The sequence below is a fragment of the Cupressus sempervirens genome, chromosome 6, assembly GCF_028749045.1.
Source record: "Cupressus sempervirens isolate cs-2001-9-10 chromosome 6, ASM2874904v1, whole genome shotgun sequence".
NCBI classification, from domain to species: domain Eukaryota; kingdom Viridiplantae; phylum Streptophyta; class Pinopsida; order Cupressales; family Cupressaceae; genus Cupressus; species Cupressus sempervirens.
Window position 1 is genome coordinate 266,193,622 of NC_143123.1, and position 21,114 is coordinate 266,214,735.

Genomic DNA, 21,114 nt, shown 5'->3' on the forward strand with positions numbered 1-21,114 from the left:
GGGTTAGTTTTTCTCCTCCTAATTGGATTCATTCAATGGGTTGGCATTGGGAATGTCCAAATGACATTGTCAGATACCTTGGTATTCCTTATGCTATTAACCACTCAACCAAAGACATGTGGCAACAAGTATTTGATAAAATTCAGAAAAAAACATATTAAATGGAAAACTCACCATCTCTCCCTATTTGCCAAGGTTCAAGTTGTTTAGAAGGTGTTGTCCTCTCATCACTTATACTTAGCTTCTACTTGGTTGATGGAAAATTACCAAATGAACAAGATAGAAAAGGTTCTAAGAGATTTTCTATGGTTTGATGATATGGGAAATAAAAAAGACATTCTGTGAATTGGAATTGGTGTTGTAAACCCAAACATTATGGAGGCCTTGGGCTGAAGGATTAAAAAAAGTATGCTATTTCTCTTGCTTCTAAGTGGATTTTAAAGGCTATGCATGGCAATGAGCCTTGGAAAGTTCTTATTAGATATAATATTCAATGCTCCACTAAATTCAAGGGTAAACAATGGAGGAATATCCTATTTTGTGACATATTGGTGGGGATTTTGAAGTTAAGATATTTGGCTCTAATATTTTTGTTACTAAATGGAAGGCTTGGTCCCGTGCAAAGATATTCCTTCCAACCAGAGTTATTGTTGGTTCTCCATCCTATATTGTCTCTGATAGAGCACTTTGGTGGGGTTTGTATTTAAATGAGAAAGCATTGGCACTTACACAAAGTTGTTCAACTAAGCATTGGGATGATATTAGTATTTCACTAATTAGTGACTTAATGATTAATAATTGGTTGGAAACCTGGGTGTAAATTAGAGACATGTTTGGCACCCCTCAAACTCATGACAAAACCTATACACTAATTATTAAGGCACTTGACAATTGTAACTTCTCTAACACATTTGATTCAGATAGCTTCCTCAAACAGATGAAGTGGTGTGATGGGATAGTGCTTAATGAGGTAACTTTAAAAGAAATCTATAATATGCTTGTTTCAAACCCAAACATCTACCAAAGAGTGATCCAAGGTTGGGGATTTTGCTCTCCATTTTCTTATCGGTGTTTCTTTTTGCAGTATTTTTGGTAGTCAAAAGTTGAATCAAAAAAGTTATGTTTTAGGTTGCTTTTGTTACTCAAAAAACTCAGCTTAGGTTCCAATATGGAGTCCTTAGGTCTTAGTCCCAGTCATTGCAAGATTTGTGATTCAACTAAATCTTTTGAACCTATCTTCTTTCAATGCAATTTTTCCATTATGGTTTGGTCAAATTTTTAGGAAATCCAATTGTGTGGAATTCAAAACCTGCTCTTTATAGGAGTAAAATCTTAGTAGGCTATGTTGAATCCTTTGATTATAAACTTAACCATTTTTGGTTTGTTCTTACCTATGAGATTTTATGGTCCTATGAATTGCGAGCAACGAGGTCTTTCAGAAGAAAGACAAAAGACTTACTGGGTTTACAAGTAAACTCACCCATTTTTCATCATGTCACATGTCTTTCATTCTTTAGAGATTTTAAAGGCTCAATTTATGATCTTAGTTTAGATGGAATGTTCTTGATTCACAAAGAAGAGGTCAAGGCTTTTCAATATCTAGATTAGTTCAAGGACATGCTGGACCCTACTGAATTAAACCAACTTGGGAAGATGATGGAAGATTTACACATTTCTAGTGATGCTTAGAGTTTTGCTAGTGCTATAAGTGACCATGAAGATTCCACAGGCCCTAGTGACAATACACCTAAAGAATATATCCTTGCAAGCTGGACTGATGAATTATTTGATACAAAATTTCTACAATATCTCGATACTAATGATGGTTATGGCCCAAATGAAGAATGAATATCACTTTTCTTATTATTTTTGAGACATTTTAACATGTGCTATACTGTGAGCCTTATGTTGCTGCTCTGAACTCTTTGTATTCTATATAATTCCCATTTTGGATATATGGGATACTTATTTGATATGTAATCATTTGTATAACATTGTTGTGTTTGGATGTTGAAGTAGCTACATAAGTTTTGATTTTTTATGGTGATCATATTCAACCAAATTGATTATATCCAGTTTCTAAACTATTATAATATCAAAGAGAATTAAAATTATACTCTTTTTAAATGAAATAAATAAAATATTGAAAAAGTTGCATCTCTGTGATATCTTGTAGGAAAAAGAAAAGAGATGGCAATCAATAGACTTTCAAATGAAAAGAAATAAAATTCTATTACACTTTCATTTCAACTATTCTAACTTTCAACTTTTTTATAAAAGAAAATATTAAATTAAATTCATCTATACAATTAGATTCTTATATGGATGTATTATTGCAATGTTATTTTAAAATAATTAATCCTTTTATTTGTCAAAACAATATCCTATTCTTGATAATAGGCTTTCCATTAATTTAATTATAGTTAGTGTTAGGATTTAACCTTCTTAAATAAAGTGATTATCTCTAAAAAAATTATTTTAATCATTGAAAGATATTGTCACTTCCAAATAATGATACTATTTTACTTATTTTTATTTTCCCAAATTTAAGCTTTGGACACAAAGTATGAATGTTATTTTTCTACAAATTTTATTTAGAGTTTTTGTTTAAATTCTTAGTTCACTTTCTTCAACTTTTATATTTTATTTAGTATAATTTACTATCGACTTGTACCTTTTGAACAAATACTAATTTAAGTATGGTGAAATACCATCTCTCCTTACTAAATGACTTATCAATTTACCTCATATATTCTACAAATATATAATAAATATATTATTATTTTCTTAATTGATCTTATAAAACTCTTGTACAATGCCCATGACATACGAAGACGCAAGTGGTAGTGGTCTCGTTTGGTACATACAAAAAAAATCTACCATCACAATATCATTTTGAAACTTCATTGATATATTAACAACCATCAATTCCTCAAATATTTGGAAAAACCCGCTTCACATCTCCACCACCGGATAAGAATTTGATCTCAAAACTGGCATATCTTTACGATCGGCGAATAAATTCGAGAAAAATTACGGCTTTTTTAATTTTGAAAATCATTTGCGTCATAGCGAGCCCGGTCAAACACGCAAAAAAAAAAAATTAATTGTTTGTTGGGACAGGGACGAAGAGAATTTTTTGGAGTTGCAGGAAGGGAGTGAAGAAGAGCAATCTAATGGGTGCTCTTGGGAAAGGATAGCAACTAACGTCTTACACGCAGGGCAGTGTGCGTCAGAAGAAGAAGGGTAAAGAATACCAAGTGATGGGCGAGGAGAAGGCAGCGAGTCCGTCGGGGACGGCGAGGGAAGAGAGAGAGATGCTCATTCACAGTGCTGACGATTTGGAGGATCCTGCCAAGCCTTCCCTGGTTTCTCCCCGTACTTATAATTCCAGCCGCGAGGTTTTTCTCTCACTTCACTCTACTATGAATTTCGGTGTTCTGATTCTGCTTGGCCTTGGAAACCACAAATCGATCATCATAATGCCTTGAAAATTGAGGGGTTTTTGCTTTTGCTTTTGATCGCAAACTCGAGGGTTCTTTGCAGACCCTGACCGCCCAACTAATAAGTGAAAAAAACAGTTATACAAAATATGGTAGATGTCAGAAACTTACAATTGTTCACAGATCACCACAAGCTGTCCAGCTGTATACTTCTTTTCATAGATATACATGTAACAGTCTACGTAGATAAATTAAAACAGATTTCTAGGATGACAACTTGAGCTTCATATTTCTGTGATCTGTTACAAGGAGGGTTTTGGTTTTTTGTCTATTACGCCCTCGAAACAAAGGTAGAGTAAAACTGATGAAATCAAGCTAAAAGAGGAGGGGTATTTAAGAAAACGTATACGGTCCTGAACATGACACTATTACGAGGTAATTGGTAAATACTTGCTTATTAATAATAGAGACCAAAAGGTCAATTTATACAAAAGGAAGAGACAATGTTTCCTTAGGAAACGATCGTAAAGAATAGAAACATTCTATTCCAGAGAAAGCAAAAAACGAAAGCAAACTAAAGCTAAAGATATTTACAAGATAACCATTAACTAATAATAGACGTCTTATCTATTATTGTAATACCCTCCCTTAATGGTTAATCTATCTAACACACCAAGCTGTCCTCTGAATTTGACAAACTTATCAGGACCAAGAGGCTTGGTGAGAATGTCTGCAGTCTGATCTGAGGTAGGAACATACTGTAGATCTATAGTCCTGTCTTCAACCAGCTGTCGTATGTAATGACAATGAACATCCACATGCTTGGTTCGTTCATGGAAGACTGGATTCCGTGCTAACTTGATAATGCCTTCGTTATCAACAAACAGAGTAGTCGGTCCTGCTGGTGACATCTGCATATCCCCAAGCATCCGACGAAGCCAGACAGCTTCACATCCTGCCTTAACAGTCCCTCTATATTCAGCCTCTGTAGAAGAGAGAAAAACTGCCTGCTGCTTCTTGCTGGTCCATGTGACTGCACCGGATCCCAAACTGAACACATATCCAGATGTTGACTTTTTATCATTAACAGAGCCTGCCCAATCTGAATCTGTGAACCCACTGAGTTTAGGATTAGAACTCCGAGAATACAGAAGTCCATAATCAGAAGTGCCCTTCACATAACGAAGCACACGCTTTGCTGTCATCCAATGATCAGCCTTAGGAGCTGTCATAAAGTGTGAAATATAGCTGACTGCGAAGCTGATATCAGGCCTAGTAGCAGATAGGTAGATGAGGCTGCCTACTAGTTGCCTATACGTAGTATCATCAACGGAAGGAGAATCAGACTTGGCTGATAACTTGAGACCTTTCTCCATAGGTGTAGATGCAGGTTTGCAATCCTGTATTCAGAATTTGTCTAACAAGGCTCTGGCATATTTGGACTGAGAGATGAATATACCAGAAGGCTGTTGCCAAACTTCAACACCTAAGCAATAATGCATGAGCCCAAGGTCAATCATATCAAAAGATTGGCATAAGTGTTGTTTGATTCCCTGAATCAAAGATGCCGAACTGCCAGTGATGATCAGATCATCCACATAGATAACCAGAAGGATGATGTCACTGTTAGTAGTCTTGATGTACAGATTTGAGTCTGAAGAACTCCTCTTGAAGCCTTGATCACTGAGGTACGTATCAATCTTGATGTACCATGCCCGAGGGGCCTGCTTCAAACCATAGAGAGCTTTTACCAATCTGAGAACCTGATGGTCTTTACCAGCAACCTTGAAACCAGGAGGCTGCGTCATGTAGACCTCTTCATGGAGATCACCATTCAGGAAAGCACTCTTTACGTCCATCTGATGGACCTTCCAGCCAAACTGTGCTGCCATGGCTAAGACTAATCTGATGGTGCTCATCTTTGCAGTAGGAGCAAAGGTCTCCTCATAATCAATGCCCTGACGCTGAGAAAAGCCCTTTGCCACTAAACGAGCTTTGTACTTATCCAAAGTACCATCTGATTTGTATTTGATTTTGTAGACCCATTTGCAGCTAATGGGTTTCTTCCCTGGGGGAAGATCAGAAAGGACCCAAGTGTTGTTCTTTAGCAGGCTCTGGTGTTCAGATTGCATGGCCTGTTCCCACTCTGGAATTCCTTTAACCTCGGAATATGTTTGAGGTTCAAACACACTGTGAATGTTGGCCATAAGAGCAAAGTTAACAGAATCTATAGTTTTGCTCTTTTTCCGAGTAGTTCTCCCATCAATGAGCTCATCATCATGAAGATCAGCAAGTGGCTTAGCCCACCACTTAGGCCGGAGAGGAGAATGACCAACAATAGTACTAGGAGATGCTTGATCAGCAAGATCCTGATCAAAAGAATCTGGATCAAACTCAGGTGAAGCATCTTCAAAACGAGGTGATCCTGCAGGAGAAGCCGGAGGTGGCTGTACAGGTATCACTGGAAGGACTGGAGCTGTAGGAGCTACTGGAGCCCTCCCATCAGGTGGACCTAATGGAAGCCGAACTCCCAAATCATGAACTTGCATAGGCTGGACTGCTGGATCAGGAACAGGAGAAACAGGCATGAATGGTCCTCGCTGCTCATCAAAGACTACATCGCGACTGTATATGAGACGAGATGTCTCAACATCAATAAGGCGGTAGGCTTTGTGAAGACTGCTATATCCAGCAAGCATCAGTTTCTGACTCTTGGCATCCAACTTGGTGTGTGAAGCATCAAGGATCCAAACAAAAGCAAGAGAGCCAAAAACTTTCAGGTGACTGATTCTGGGCTTGCGACCTGACCAGGCCTCTTTCGGAGTTTTACCTTTGACCGCCACTGTGGGTGACCGGTTCAACAGATAAACTGCAGTGTTAACTGCTTCTGCCCAAAAACGCTTCAGAACATGTCTGTGTTCGAGCATGGAACGAGCCATCTCGGTGATTGTCCTGTTCCGACGTTCAACTACACTGTTCTGTTGTGGCGTGTGGGGTGTGGTGAACTGGCGTTGGATGCCATGTGTATCCAAGAAGCTGGAGAAAACATTAGAACAAAATTCCCCCCCATTGTCTGATCTAAGAGTAATAATAGATTTCCCAGACTCTTTTTCAACTAAGGGTTTAAACTTCTGAAATACAATAAATGCATCGGATTTCTTTTTAAGGAAATACACCCACATTTTTCTACTGAAATCATCTACAAACAACAGAAAATACTTGTACCCAAGAACAAAAGGAGTGGCCATAGGGCCGCATATATCAGCATGAACAAGCTGAAGTACTTGAGAAGCTCGCCAAGAATCGCCACTGGGGAAGGGTGTGCGATGTTGCTTCCCAGCCTGACATGTGTCACAAACTCCAAGGTGTTGGGTTTGAATCTCTGGCAAACCAAGAACAAGCTCATCCCGAGTAAGTTGTGAGAGATAATGCACATTTAAGTGCCCATATCGCTGATGCCAAAGTGAGCTAATGGAAGATCGCCGAGCAGCCATAGCTAAATCCTGAGAATCACCAGAATCAGTAAGTCTGAAAAGACCATGATCCTCAAGACCAACTGCAATAGTAGACTTAGTTGCCCGATCAGTGATGGTGCACTGATGTGAACTGAAGGTGACTGCCAAGTGTGGAGAATGTCGCAGCAACGAACTGACCGAGAGTAGATTTAGTTCCATCCTTGGAACATAGTACACATCAAGGAATATGAGCTTCCTCCCAACAGACTGAATTTGAATGTTGCCTTTACCAACAACCGTGTACTCTTCTCCACCACCAAAGATAACAGAATCTGAATAAGGCTGGTAGTCAGTAAACCAGTCTCTACGGTGAGTGAAATGTCGAGAGGCACATGAATCAATGTACCAGGCAGATCACTGTACATGATCTGCGGGTCTTTTAGCCATGAAGGCATAAAAGGCAGATTCCACCTGCTCAGTGTGCTCTGCACTGTTCGCTTTGGGTTGCGAACCTGATTGCTTAGACTGGGCAGCTAAGCGTTTCTGACATGCAACCTTCATGTGACCATACTTGTGGCAATAGTTGCATTGAATGTTCTTCTTTTTGGTACCATCGGATGTAGGAGCAGAAGACTTCTGCTGAGATGGTTGCTGAAACTTGCCCTTATCCTTCTGAAAGGGTTTCGCAGCAAAGGCTTGCTCAGTGGAGGTGGAACTGGAGCTGCTACCGAACTGTTGTTTCCACTGATCTTGCTGAAGTAGCAGGGTGCAGAGATCAGTGAACTTTAGATCAACACCAGTAGATGTGATGTTGAGAGTCTCGATAAAATGCTCATAGGAATTTGGTAAACTCCGAAGAGTGATTACCACAATATCCTCTTCCTCCATCTTGCGACCGATGGCAAGTAACTGATCACGAATTTCCTGAATCCGATTCAGGTGTGCCTGGAGCGAGGTGCGCTCATCCATGACAATAGAAAACAGAGTGTTTTTCAGAAAGAAGGCTCTGCTCTTGTCGGAAGTCTCATGAAGACCTTTTAGATGTGTCCAGATTTCGGCTGCTGTCTTGCCAGATGGAATCTGAGAAAGCTGGTCATCAGCTACGGAGAGCTTGAGAAGCATTACTGCCTCTCGATTGTTCAGATCCCATGTATCTTGATCAGGACCCAGAGAAGTCGGACGCTGCTTAACACCCAGAACAAGTTGATCGGTGTTTTCATATTCAAAGATTGCGATGATGCGCTGCTTCCAGGTTCCATAATTGCGACCATTGAATTTGGAATTATGCTCGAGCAAAATATTTGTCAGAGATGCCATGGCATGTTTTTCAATGAAAAACTGTGAAAATCTGTGAAGGCACGTTCTTTGAGGCAAAAATACGGAAGACCCAGAAGAATCAGAGAATGACCCAAAAGAGAGCTCGAAAAACCCAAAAGGAATCTGCTGTCGTTTTTTGAATCCGCTGGCTCGAAAATCGAGGCACAAAAATCGAGGCACCCAGAAAAAACGAACGACAACCCAGTTGAGCTCTCGAAAAACCCACCAAGAATCTGCAAACAAAGAATTTTTTCGACCCCAAGAATTAGGGTTTCGAAAAAAAATGGCCCTAGCTGAAAAAGCTTGAAAAAACTTCAGATTTCTTGATGAAAAATGGTCGAATCTGCTTCCCAGAGCACGATGACAGATTGAGACAGCTAAGAGCATGAAGATTTGATACAGAAACATGCAGATTTTCACCCCAAAAACGTGAGTCTTCAAAAAATGGCCACGATTTCCACGCGATTTGCAGACCTGTAATTCGGGAATTTCTCCAAGCAGAAAAACCCTAGGTGGGTTTTGGAGAAATTAGCTGAAATAATTTTGGAAAAATTTAGACAAATAATTTCAAGAAGAAATTATAAATTTTTCCGAAAAAATTTAAGTATTTAGCTCTGATACCATATTACGAGGTAATTGGTAAATACTTGCTTATTAATAACAGAGACCGAAAGGTCAATTTATACAAAAGGAAGAGACGATGTTTCCTTAGGAAACGATCGTAAAGAATAGAAACATTCTATTCCAGAGAAAGCAAAAAACGAAAGCAAACTAAAGCTAAAGATATTTACAAGATAACCATTAACTAATAATAGACATCTTATCTATTATTGTAATAGACACAACATTTCCTTGTGTGGATTTACATAAAACTAGCAGATGAGAGAGTGAGGAGGGAACATGCAGGCTCTATCCATCCGAGGGAGAGTGGTAAGCTGGAGCAGTACCAGCTTCTGAGGCTGATTATTTTGCAAGAGGAATCTCACACTTGCCACGTAACACTTGGAACCCTCCCTTTGGAAAGGAAGTGAGTCCGTCAACAGTGAAGACTGATAGAGTTTCCAAGCAGGCAATTCCCGTAACACTATTTTGATCGACAACATGAGGGCCCTGAAGGTAGTTTCCCAGACCACTAAAAATTCTATGAGCTCATATTGCTTTGGATACGAATCCCTGATCTGTAAGTTAGAGTGGATATGTTCTCAAGTACAGATTTCTATTGTCACTTCCATGGAACAAAAGCAAGCTCGAAATTTTCAATTATTCAGTCTAGTCGATTACCCATTCAAGTTAGATTGTAAGTCAGTGGATGAAAACAATGGATGCAAAACAGATAATGGATAGGATAGAGAACAGAACGTCCACTTGGAGAAACCTGTATAAATTGTAAAGACTTAAGTAAAATTGTAAAGACTTAAGTGAGAGCAGGCCAAGATTCTTCAAGTCACTATATTTTCTAGTCTTACAAATGATTTTAATGTCCCAATGATTATATGGAACTCATGTTATTAATGATAACCGAGTTCCTCTTTTGAATATGTCATCAACGCTATGACATCCATGTCCTTCTGCCTGACACAGGCATACATTAACACATGAGAAGATAGTTTTTGTTTGACCAGCCTTTGCACATGGCCTTACAAATGATTACAGAACATGAAGGATCTTGCTATCAGGGAAATGTTTTGTTCAGACTATCTGGAGACGAAGACACAATGTTTGCAACTGTTGGTCTTCTTGCGTGGATAATGTGAGTAAAACCACCGCTTCAGGTAGACTAGTGGTTACTCAACTGCTGGTTTATTCTGAAATCATTGGGATGATTGCAAAACTGCCCCTTGCTAAAACCTGTGGTGTAAACATCAACTCTGAAATACTCTATTTTCTCCTAATTTCCACCGTTTTCTGACTTCCCTAAGAAATTGTGGGGGAACCCAAAGTTATCTTCATCACTAAGAAGTAATTGGTTTGCTTTGAAGCTGCTGTAGCAAGGATCTTGAGTTGTCAGAGTTTGTGTCATCTTCTTGAGTGAAAGTGACCACAAATGAGCTTCTGATCATGCATCAAGATCCAATCATAGCAGTTGATTCCAATGCTATGCTTGTTAGCCTCTAGACATTCAGAACTGGTTAGAACGAGAGTTTCACATGTTGGGTGGATATTTTGAAACTGACAGTTTTGTGAAAATCCAGTCGCAAAAAAGGTAGACCAGCCACAACACATGAGACAAAGTCTCTCTCACCTTTAAGGGAAGGTTCCCCCTTCTCATTGTTCCTTGGATCAACTCAAGGCAAGCAAGAAGTTGAGAGATTCGTAAGGGGTGTTACCAATATTCTTTCCTCTTAGCTTTTAGGAAAGAATCCACTTACTCGCTCCTTATCCGCAAAGTGAGTAATGGGTAGATGAAATCTTTAACTACACTTCTATCTAGTAGTTGGAAACGGTGATATCGATAAACCAACACCAACTCGAGGGCTGATTGAAAGCATAAAGGTTTGGCTTTAAGTCTTGTTTGTCTAATTTATAAGAAAAATCACTACCATTGGGGCACAAAGACTTTCAGAAGTAGATGATTTCTGTTCTGTAACTTATTTGTAGTTTTAATCTATTCTATAAGAAAAACCTCTACCATTGGGGTGTAAAGACTTCTAGAAATAGATGATCTCTATTCTTTTTTTTTTTGTGAATTTGAGATGGTAATGCTAGCTACAATCAAGGCTTCTAGTCTATGTATCACCACAATCGCTCCCAGTCAAATCTTTGGCTCCGATTGCTTCTTAAATCACTATGCTTTATTATTGAACACACAATAATAACATGAATCGAAGACAATAGGCACAAATTATAGTCACAGCTTCTAATTTGCTTATTCACAATTGCTTCTAGTCAAAGTTTCGAATCCAGTTGCTTTTGTTATTTACTTTTCTCCCAAATTTGTACTACACAATCAAAGTTATGTTTGCACAAGTTTGGTAGAGCTTTCTTGCATACAACAAAAGATGATTTTTACAATGAGGGGGCACTCTTTTATATAGACAAAGGAGTTGAGAAAAAGATGGAGGAAAAAGTGGGAGCAATTCAATCAACTTTGGCCTTTTTTTAAACTAAACAAGAGAAATTATTGGATTACATGTCACAAGGACATGTAAATCAAATTATATGTAATTACACAATTTCATGCAATACATCCTTTCCAATCTACAAACATGAAAGAAGAAGAAGAAAGTTAAAACTGTTGATTTTGAATGAATCAATCTTGTAGATTGTCGGCAAAGGCCTTGTACTTGATGATGCAATCTTAGGTGATGACATGATCAGGAGTTCCTGTATTTCGTGCCACTGCATTCACCTTGATAATCATGGTATTGCGTCTTTTGATAGCCTCTGACTCTCTTTGATGAATTATCTGTTGTTATTTGAAAACTTGTTGTGATCAAGCTTTTCCTTGTTCAAGTTGTCTTGAATTCTCCTTTGTAGATCAGCGCAACTGGAGTTTTTGACCCTTTGAAAACCTTCTTGATGATGTCTGGATGTAGAATTAGAACAAATTTTTCCATTAGCCTCTGCAACTACTTTTTTTTTTGGCTTGATGCAAAGTGCTTGGCTCATTCTCACACGAACTTAGGTTCTCGGACAACCATTAGGAAAATGAAGATCAAATGAATTACTGCTTCTTGAGAATCAAAGCATGTCTTCTTGACGGGATATCTTTGTTCTTTGAAGAAGTTTTGACATATCTTGAAGAGTGCGCCTCAACATGAAAATGAAAACATCTTCCCATGAGATTAGATCTATGAAGACCTTTGGATTTGAGTTAACAGTGATGAATCCAAGAGGGGTGGGTATTTGAAATATGGATTATATACTTATGGAACACATATGATGGGTGAAAATGAATCAGAAAGCATATGTATCTGAATGGAAAGGGTCAAAGTCAGACTTAGAAGGATGAATTGCATGTGAGCAAAGATGAGTTTTCATGTAAATGGCCATGAATGCAAGCTCATCATATAGGGATGCGTGCAAATGATGTCTTTGGACTTTTAAAGAGTGACCTTTAGCCAAAATCAAGTTCTCTGGATGCAATTACAAGTAAATTGATTTACATGTGATCATTACTTGATGCAAACATGTAATTAGGTTCGGAGGACGGAATCACACGTGAATGTGGATGGAGGATGAGATTACATGTAAATGTGGATGGAGAATGAGATTACATGTAAATAAAATGAATGTATTTGCGTAGATTGAAAAATGGATGCAATGTGCTTTAGAAAGCATTAGTGGAATATGAAATGATGTGATGCATTTGCATGGAAAGGTGGTAAGTGAAAAAGTGCAATATGCACTTGTGTTCTTGGGAAAAACTCTTCAGCTTTCTTCCAAAAGAAGCAAGCAAACAAACAAGCAAAACAGAAAAATATCCCTTGCTTTGACTCAAACTTGACAAAATATTAAGTTGCTCTCCTATATGCAATTTCGAAATTGGAATTTGGGGAAATTTCAAACATGTGAAAATGAAGGTTTTCATCTTATTTATAGGAAAAATGCACTTTTCATGGCATGTCTTTGGACAAATGTGCAATAACAAGTCATAATATGCAACAAAATAGCAAGATAAGCATGAATTAATGAGCAAGATTGAAAATGTCCACTTAGAGATCAAAGAGCCAAAATAGCAAGATTTATAGACTTGAAGACCAATTCTCCTCCAAATCCGGATCCACAAACAACTAACTTGACTCTTTCAATCTTGCAAGTGATGAATATTGATGAGCATAGTATGAAATGTTTTGTATGTAAATGTAAAAAGCATGATCTTTAAACCCCCAAATGTAAAATGTTTTTGATGAAATGCATCTATTGGGACATTTTTCGGCAAAAACATGCCCTCCAAATGTATGTAAATGAGTCGTTTTTGACAAGATATGGCAAAAACGTGATCTACAAATGCATATGCAAGCATTAAAACTCAAAAACGCCCCTTCCTAATGCATATTTATGGGCTGGAAACTTTGATTTTAGGGCATTTCTATAAAAAATGTGCTCTTTTCAAGCAAAAATCTGGGTCGTTTTTGCAAAAACATGGCTCACAAATACAAATATATTTATCAGTTTTGACTTGTGAATGCAAAAATGACTTGCCCAAATGATAAAACATGGATCCGAAAGCAAAAATGTCGAAGAAAAATGCAAAAACGCGGATGAAAAACCCAATTTCCTGGGCTTTTTAGCAAAAACGTGGCCAAAAAATGGAAGTTGTTGAAGTGTTTTTGACTTAGAAAAGCAAAAACGCATTGCATGTGTTGGAATGCAAAATGGGGGTCTATGGATGCATTTACATGTTTAAAATAAATTCATATGATGGCTGGAAGTGCAAATCGCACTCTCAAGACCTCATTACATATTTGAAATATGTAATACATGCCATGTGTTTGGACATTTTTGGCTTTGGAGTGCAAAACGGGGTTTATGAGGGTGATTATATGAGTTTTGAATGCAAAATCGGATTCTCCAAGACACGTTACATATAAAATCCATTGGTTGGAAGTGCATTTACATGTGAATGGACTCTTAAGAAGTTCATTACATATTTCAAATATGCATTTACATGTTTAAAATCAGACTCTAAACATGTATTTGCATATTACATGTTTTAGTGAAATTGAACTCTAGAAGGGCATTTAGCATGTTTTAAAATGCATGAGACTTGGTCTCTTATGCAAATCACACTCTAGAAGTGCCTTTGCATAGTTTGAAAATTTGTCAAAATAAGCTTTTAGTGCAAAACTGCACTCTCCAAGGGTCACTATATATTTTAAAAAGACTCCAAGATATCACTTTTGGAGACCCATTGTCAGTTTGAAATGCATGCATTTATATGTTTGAAGTGTTTTAAAATGTCTTTTGAGTGCAAAATCGTGGTCTCTAGAGGCCTTTGCATATTTACATATAAATGGGTTGAAATACAAGTAATTGAACAATTTAAGTGATCAATTAAGCACATGACTAATTGATTTTTGAGCAAATATCACTTACTTGGGTGAAAAATAACATTTGCATAATAGAATTAACATATTATGAGCAAATATCATTTCAAAAAGTAATATTTAACTTATATGTTTTAAATAAAACATAAAGTTTCTCCAAAAATAAATCAAACTATATAGTAAATATAGTCACTTAAGTGAAAAATTAAAAAACAACTCAATTTAAAAATGTAACATAAAGTGCTCTATAGTTCTTCAAGTGATAAATTTAAATGATAAAGTAATAACCCCAGTACTGGGGTACGTTGGGACGAGTTTTCGGAACGAAGAGAAAATAAGCCTCATTTTTGGGACGACGGGAGATGACAAAGGGGAGGATGGGGAAGGGAGGGGTGTTGTATAGTATACATATAGAACTTGAAATGCTTGTTATGAAATGACATTTCAGTAGAACATACAAAATTAAAATACTTGTAGATAGAAAAATTGCCGCATGAACTAGAACCATTGAACATTCAACATAGTAACATTCAAAAATCAAAAATCAAATAGAAATTCAAGTACCCATCCCAACAACAACATGGTTGTGGAATGGTGGAGGTGGGGGTACTTGGGTATGCAATTACTTGGTGCGGGGATGTCTCGGGGATGAGTACTTCAAGGTTTGGGAGGGGGTGTGAGTACTTGTGATAGACTGCTTAAAAAGATAACACAAAGTGATTTTATGTTATACTTTTTAAAAAGTGAATGTCAACATTAGAAAAAACATGATTTTTTAAATCATGCAGTTATACTTGGAGAGTCCAAAATGATCATATCTTTTGGTTGCTAACTCCCATTAAGCCCTAAGATAGACCAAATCAAAGGAAAAATCAAAAGCAATGATTCGAGCAAAACCAAAAGACCAAAAACTAACAAACACACAATAAAAAATGAGAAAAAGGATGTTGAAGGCTTAAAAAATAAAGCATAGGCTTAACAAACAATAAAACTAAAAAGATTTGACGAAAGCCTTCAGTAAAAGAATTCATTACATCAATTGGAGTCAATTGACTAATCAATGTTATCCAATTAAATAACAAACTAACTCAGAGAAATGAGAAATTAAGTTGGAAAAGTTTCATATTGTTACCTACATTTTGTGGTGACAAAATGTAGGACAACAACTGACTTTGTATGGGGAATGTTACTCGTTTGTCCTTCGAAACAAAAAGTGACATAGAATCCAGTTCTCTAAGTGTCTTCATCTACTCCATTGGGTTATAGAGTCAGGCGACCAACGATAAAAACTAAACCAACGCGACTAAAGAAAAGCAAATCAATTAAAACAAAAAATGTGCAAGCACACTTATTAAAAATAAAGAAAAACCTACCTAAGTAAAACTAGCGAAAAATGTAAATTTTTAGATGAAACCATTTACTGGTTCAACAAATAGGTACCTTTTTTCAGTAGCTTGTAGTACTTTGCATGTTCATAGGCAACTTCATATTGATGGAATGTTAACGATTGGAGCAATGATGTTAGTGCCTGATGTAACACAACTTGGAAGAGATGGAAACATTCACCTTTTTGAGATGAATCATGTGGATTGCGGCTCCAAGATAAGTCAATGAATTGATAGTGCTTCTCCAAAACTGAGCATGCTTCGTTGATGTCTTCTTGAATGGTATTATCATGTTTAGGCAGATGTGGAATCTCTAGCTTTCCATTAGCCTCCAACCAAGCAATATGTTGAATTGGACATCCCCTTGATTGAAAAACTTTTGCATTCTTCTTGCCAATTGCAACTTGCTTGTCTGGTCCATCAATCACCAACACCTCAGGATGATCAAGAAAACCTTGCTCACGCGATTTTAGTAATGACACGATTGCACTACCTGACTCAACATACTACTCACAAACTTCTGACTTGGGAAAATCTTTATTGTTTATGAGAAATTCCTTTTCAAGCTCCGAGGTAGAACATTTATGTAAAGTGTACTCAAGTTCATGACCTTGAGACACAAATACATCATTTTCAGCTTGATCAATACTTGCTTGCATATTTCCTTTAAATACTACTTTCCTTCATTTTTTCATTGTTGGCCTTCTGAGACTGTGTGCACTAGATATGAGAGTCGCTAGCTATGTCTTCTTCCTTTTCCTGGAAGAGAATAACAAGATCACTAGCTTCAAATATAGGATGCTTCATTGTTGTCTTCGCTAATGGTTCCTCAATTTCAAGCTTATTTAATGGTGAAACCAATTTATGAGGAACAATTGGAAGAGGCCTGCTTTGCACATCTTCATGAGGAACGAAGAACATGCCTTGAGCTGTTTACTTTTTGAGGGCAAGCAACTCATTTACTAACCTTTGTACCGCATGATCCGTCTTTGTGTTGGAAGAAAATTAAATTAGAAGAATGATGACTCTCTTTAAACCCACTTGCTTCAATTCTTATCTTTCCTACAAGAATAAGATCATCTTCAATTTCATTCGCCAACGCTTGGGCAGTTGCAAGAGTAGTTGGGGCTGCTTTCCTTAATAGAAAACTGACTTCAGGAATTTGTGCATTGACAAAGAAACACTTCAAATTGGCATTTGTAGGTTGAGAAGCATCTAGAATTCTTTGTCAATTTGTTGAAATGAGCATCAAATTCATGCATAGGCATGTGAATTGACTTCTTCAACTAAGTAAGTTGGGCTAACAATGAATGAGCATCTTTAGGAGGCTTTAACCTTTCCTCAAACTTGGCTATGTGAGTAGCACAGTTTGTGATAATACGTGGTGGTAAATGGTAAAACCAATTAGTAGCCACGCCTTGTAGAGTTTCCATGAATAAGCTTATAGACATGTCCTCATATCCAATAACTTGAACATCACATGCAATGTAGAAAGCAACAATATGCTCATTAGGGTGTTGTTCTTCATCACCAAAAAACTTGGGAAAGTTCTTTTGTGACCCATCAGGAAGATTATGTAGAGATGGAGCTAGATACAACGGTCCAAAAGCATTTCCCCAAGGACCTTGGGCAATTTACATGTCCTTGGTAAATGCTTGAAACAACTTCAAGAAATAAAATTACAATAAATATTTACAATGAAAAAGGACACGAGTCTGCTTCAAATGAAAGCATGAGGCTCTCAAATGCACGTCTTGTTCCCAGTAGAGTTGCCAAAAAATAGTTGGGTGAATATTTTGCAATCGATAGTTTTGTGAAAATCCAGCTGCAAAATAGGTAGACCAGCCACAACATATGAGATAAAATCTCTCCTACCTTTAAGGGAAGGTTCCCCCTTCTCACCGTCCCTTGGATCAACTCAAGGTAAGCAAGAGGAAAGAATATTGGTAACACCCCTTACAAATCTCTCAACTTCTTGCTTACCTTGAGTTGATCCAAGGAACGGTGAGAAGGGGGAACCTTCTCTTAAAGGTAGGAGAGAGTTTGTCTTATATGCTGTGGTTGGTGTACTTGTTTTGCAATTGGATTTTTACAAAATTGTCGGTTGCAAAATATCCACCCAACATCACCAAACCCTGATTTTGCACCACCATTGACCTAGGACGATGAAATAACTTATATATGACTAAAACCTGTTTACCTTGATATAATTTTATCTTTTAAGGATCCACAACTAAGCAATTTTTTTTTACATTGACACCAATTTGAACTAAAAGTCCTCTCCTATCATTGTCCTTGTCTGTCTGAGCTTTATTGGCTAAGTGCATTGTTCCTGATGCTTGTTTTATCATTCCAACGGTACAACTATCGCAACATGAAAAGTCTTACAGAGCCTCCTATTAAACATTGCCCCAGTATAATGGCTATATTTGGCAAGTGTATCTTCCATTGTGCAACAATTCCACTAGAATTTACTTGCACTAACAGAAGAAAAGCTAGGAAGAGACAGTGAAAATGAAAGGGAGGGTGCAGAGAAAATAATGAACTGAGAAAAAAATCAAGAGAATAGAGATAAATGCAAGCCCCTAAATAGGGCTACTCATTTTATGTTGATGTTTTGGTAGCTTTAGTAGGATAAACTTGTGAGATCAAAGAGAAATTAATATAATTACAATGAAACGCACACACACACAACTATAATTAAGTTTGCCATTAGATTAATGAATAAACATGTCCCTTGAAGGGACATGTCTCTTCTCAGTTTATTCCTCATACAAATTCAAAGAGATCGATGCATTTGAAAAACACATACCATAAAGGCAGTGCTATTACATTTGTAGTGCTATCAAGAAAACTAACATGGTATCAGAGCCAACCTGCAAATGTAGGAAAACAAGAGACAATAGTGCTGATTCCATATTGGGAGGTCGATAATCACTCATTAGAATCATCGAATTTGCATAAGAGGGATTGACAGTAACATGTGCTTCATACTCGTCCTCCTCAGCTACCGCACTTGGAAAATAATTCCAATGAAGAAGTTGATGGCAGCGGTAATACTCAACAGACTCGTGCAATTTCCTTTTTTTTGAAACTAAAATTGAGGCACCTCAAATATTTTCAGCTTCAGAATGCCAAGTTGAAAAGTAAGAGCAACATAAGTGCTGCTTTTATAAAGGAAAGCAAAAAGGCTCGCACTACCTCAATTTCATCCTTTGGCGGGATGGGACTTTTAGAGGCGATAATGAGTGCTGTTGAGAAATTAAACATATCGGTTCCCACTAAAGTGAAGTGGCTGGGAATACCTGCAATATTGAAAGGATAGAGCATCTTTTTTTTGGCCTCTTACACTAGCTCTTGGAAGGCACACACCTATAGGCTCCGCTTGTTGAGATATATAATCTTCATGAAATGGAGGAATTCTTTAAATGAATGATGATGAAAGATTCAAAATGAAATAAATTTAGCTCAGATATCTATTTAAAGGAAAAGTAAAAGACAACAAGGATTGAGGTATATTTTACTTGAAAAATAAAAATAAAACTAGGGTAGTCTTCGGAAATTCTCTACTACATTGCAAAGGAAGCACATCTTGAAGTGTATAAATCTAATATAAATACAATTTGTATTACCCATCGATGGGAAAAGACTTGGAAAATAAACAAATAAACATAACAGTAATGAAGAGAACAACCCTCTCATTGGCTTGACGCATTATGGAAGGAAGAAAATTTAATACTACCACCAATGCATGGTACTGCCGCGTAGTTTCCACCTTGTGAGTAGTAAAAACAGTTCCGAGTCTTTATAAAGCCCCCTGAAAATACATATGTCAAATCATTTAAAAGGGGTGACTTTTTCATATTCATCAAGCCCATTATTACATGGGCCGTAAGTTTAAATTTGAAAACCTCATACATCGAGGACGACGAATGATTTAGGAAAACAACATCGATAAATACAAACATTACTATATCATAATAGAAACTTATGTGTGGAACATATTATGAAATCCATCAATCGAAATTGTATGAAGTTTGACAAATTAGGCGCATGCCAAGATAATACTTATTGGAATAATTATAAGCGAATTCCAAAAATGAAATATTAAATGTGCTCGAAGATGAGTCACGACCAATATAAAGAAGGTAAGCATTTCTTATCATTGAATATCACATTTATCAACTGATATGTCATGTGGGCAGAGTGGACTCACCCCAACTTGAGCGGTGGAAACTTAGAAAGAAATGGAAAGTAAATTGGACCCACCCAATTTTAAGCAAAGTAATAGAGAAGAACGAAAGTAAATACAAAGGACAAACGATTTAAAGAAATGTAGATAAATGCATTGGTAAAGATAACGACAACTTTCAATAAGGTATTAAAGGTAAATATGATTTATTTAATGGAATAAGTATAAATTTCAATAACATGTTTATGAAAATATGTTAATTTCAATAAAATTATAAATATTGAATTTCTAGGAGAATATGTCAACTAAAGGGAAGTTATTTATATAGAAATTAAGTATTGTGTTATCTTAATTTTATTATTGAAAGTAAAGAGAGTTGTTCTAATCATTTATGTTGTTAGTAATGGGAATAACTTAAATTACTAACATTCTAATTAATGTTGACATGCTTATTTATACACAATAAGAGTTATGCGCCTTGATCTTTTCCTTAGAGAATGTTATGTAGGAAGAGAGAGATTGAGATTGAAAGGGGGCCTTGTTTACCGTACTGGTAAAGAAATCAATACATACAGACAATAGAACAGAATAGCAGAATTTATTCGCATATGCCAGACATACATTATGCTTCATAATATTCGCAATAGTAGATGATTGATAATTTATAATGATCCCAGACGGGATACAAATACTATCGCCGAACCTTCCCGAAGGAGTCTGTCGGCCACAACATTACATCTGCTACAAACTATTTACCCGTCGGCTACAAAATATAGAAACACCGCCGGACATCACCTCGTCGGCTACAGAAAACACCGCCGGACATCACCCCGTCGGCTACAGAAACACCGCTGGACCCATCCAGTCGGCTAACACCATCCCCCCCAAAAAGAAAAGTCGTCTCCTGACGACTGACAAAATATCTGAGACAAATTAACAAATAAAATACATTAACAGAGTGACTACAACAAGAGAAATCTGCTTCTAACACCTCACTGTCACCTTCGTCCCGTGCCTCTAGCCTCTGCTAACACAACACTGCCTCCTTGATGAAGCTGACCTTGATAGCCACCTGTGCTGCTTTCTCTGTTTTCAATTCCATGGTACCCTGAGCCAAGTGTCGTTGCACTGCCTCCAACTAGATGATTAGCTCCTCCCGAGCTCTCTACGCATCCACCAACACAGCCTCCCAGCCAACACCTACTCCCAATGCCTCGATACACAAACAGTGCATGCCTGCAGCAACTTCAACTCTTTTGAACTGGTCAGACTCCCACGACTGATATCTACAACGACTGGGGGTCCAGGGGGTAGCGCCCCCAGTGAGGTCGA

At 37.3% G+C, this 21,114-nt stretch overlaps 1 protein-coding gene across 2 annotated transcripts in view; it reads left to right on the forward strand.

Annotated features, from left to right (window-relative positions):
- Positions 1 to 3,046: 3,046 nt before the first annotated feature.
- LOC149552258 (protein CONTINUOUS VASCULAR RING 1-like) overlaps positions 3,047 to 21,114 on the forward strand; it is a 118,897-nt gene continuing 100,829 nt past the window's right edge. For both annotated transcript variants that reach the window (XM_089787781.1, XM_089787782.1), the window contains exon 1: positions 3,047 to 3,401. In XM_089787781.1, the coding sequence (XP_089643907.1) occupies positions 3,264 to 3,401 (138 nt within the window). In that variant the 5' untranslated portion in view covers positions 3,047 to 3,263. The remainder of the gene's footprint in view (positions 3,402 to 21,114) is intronic.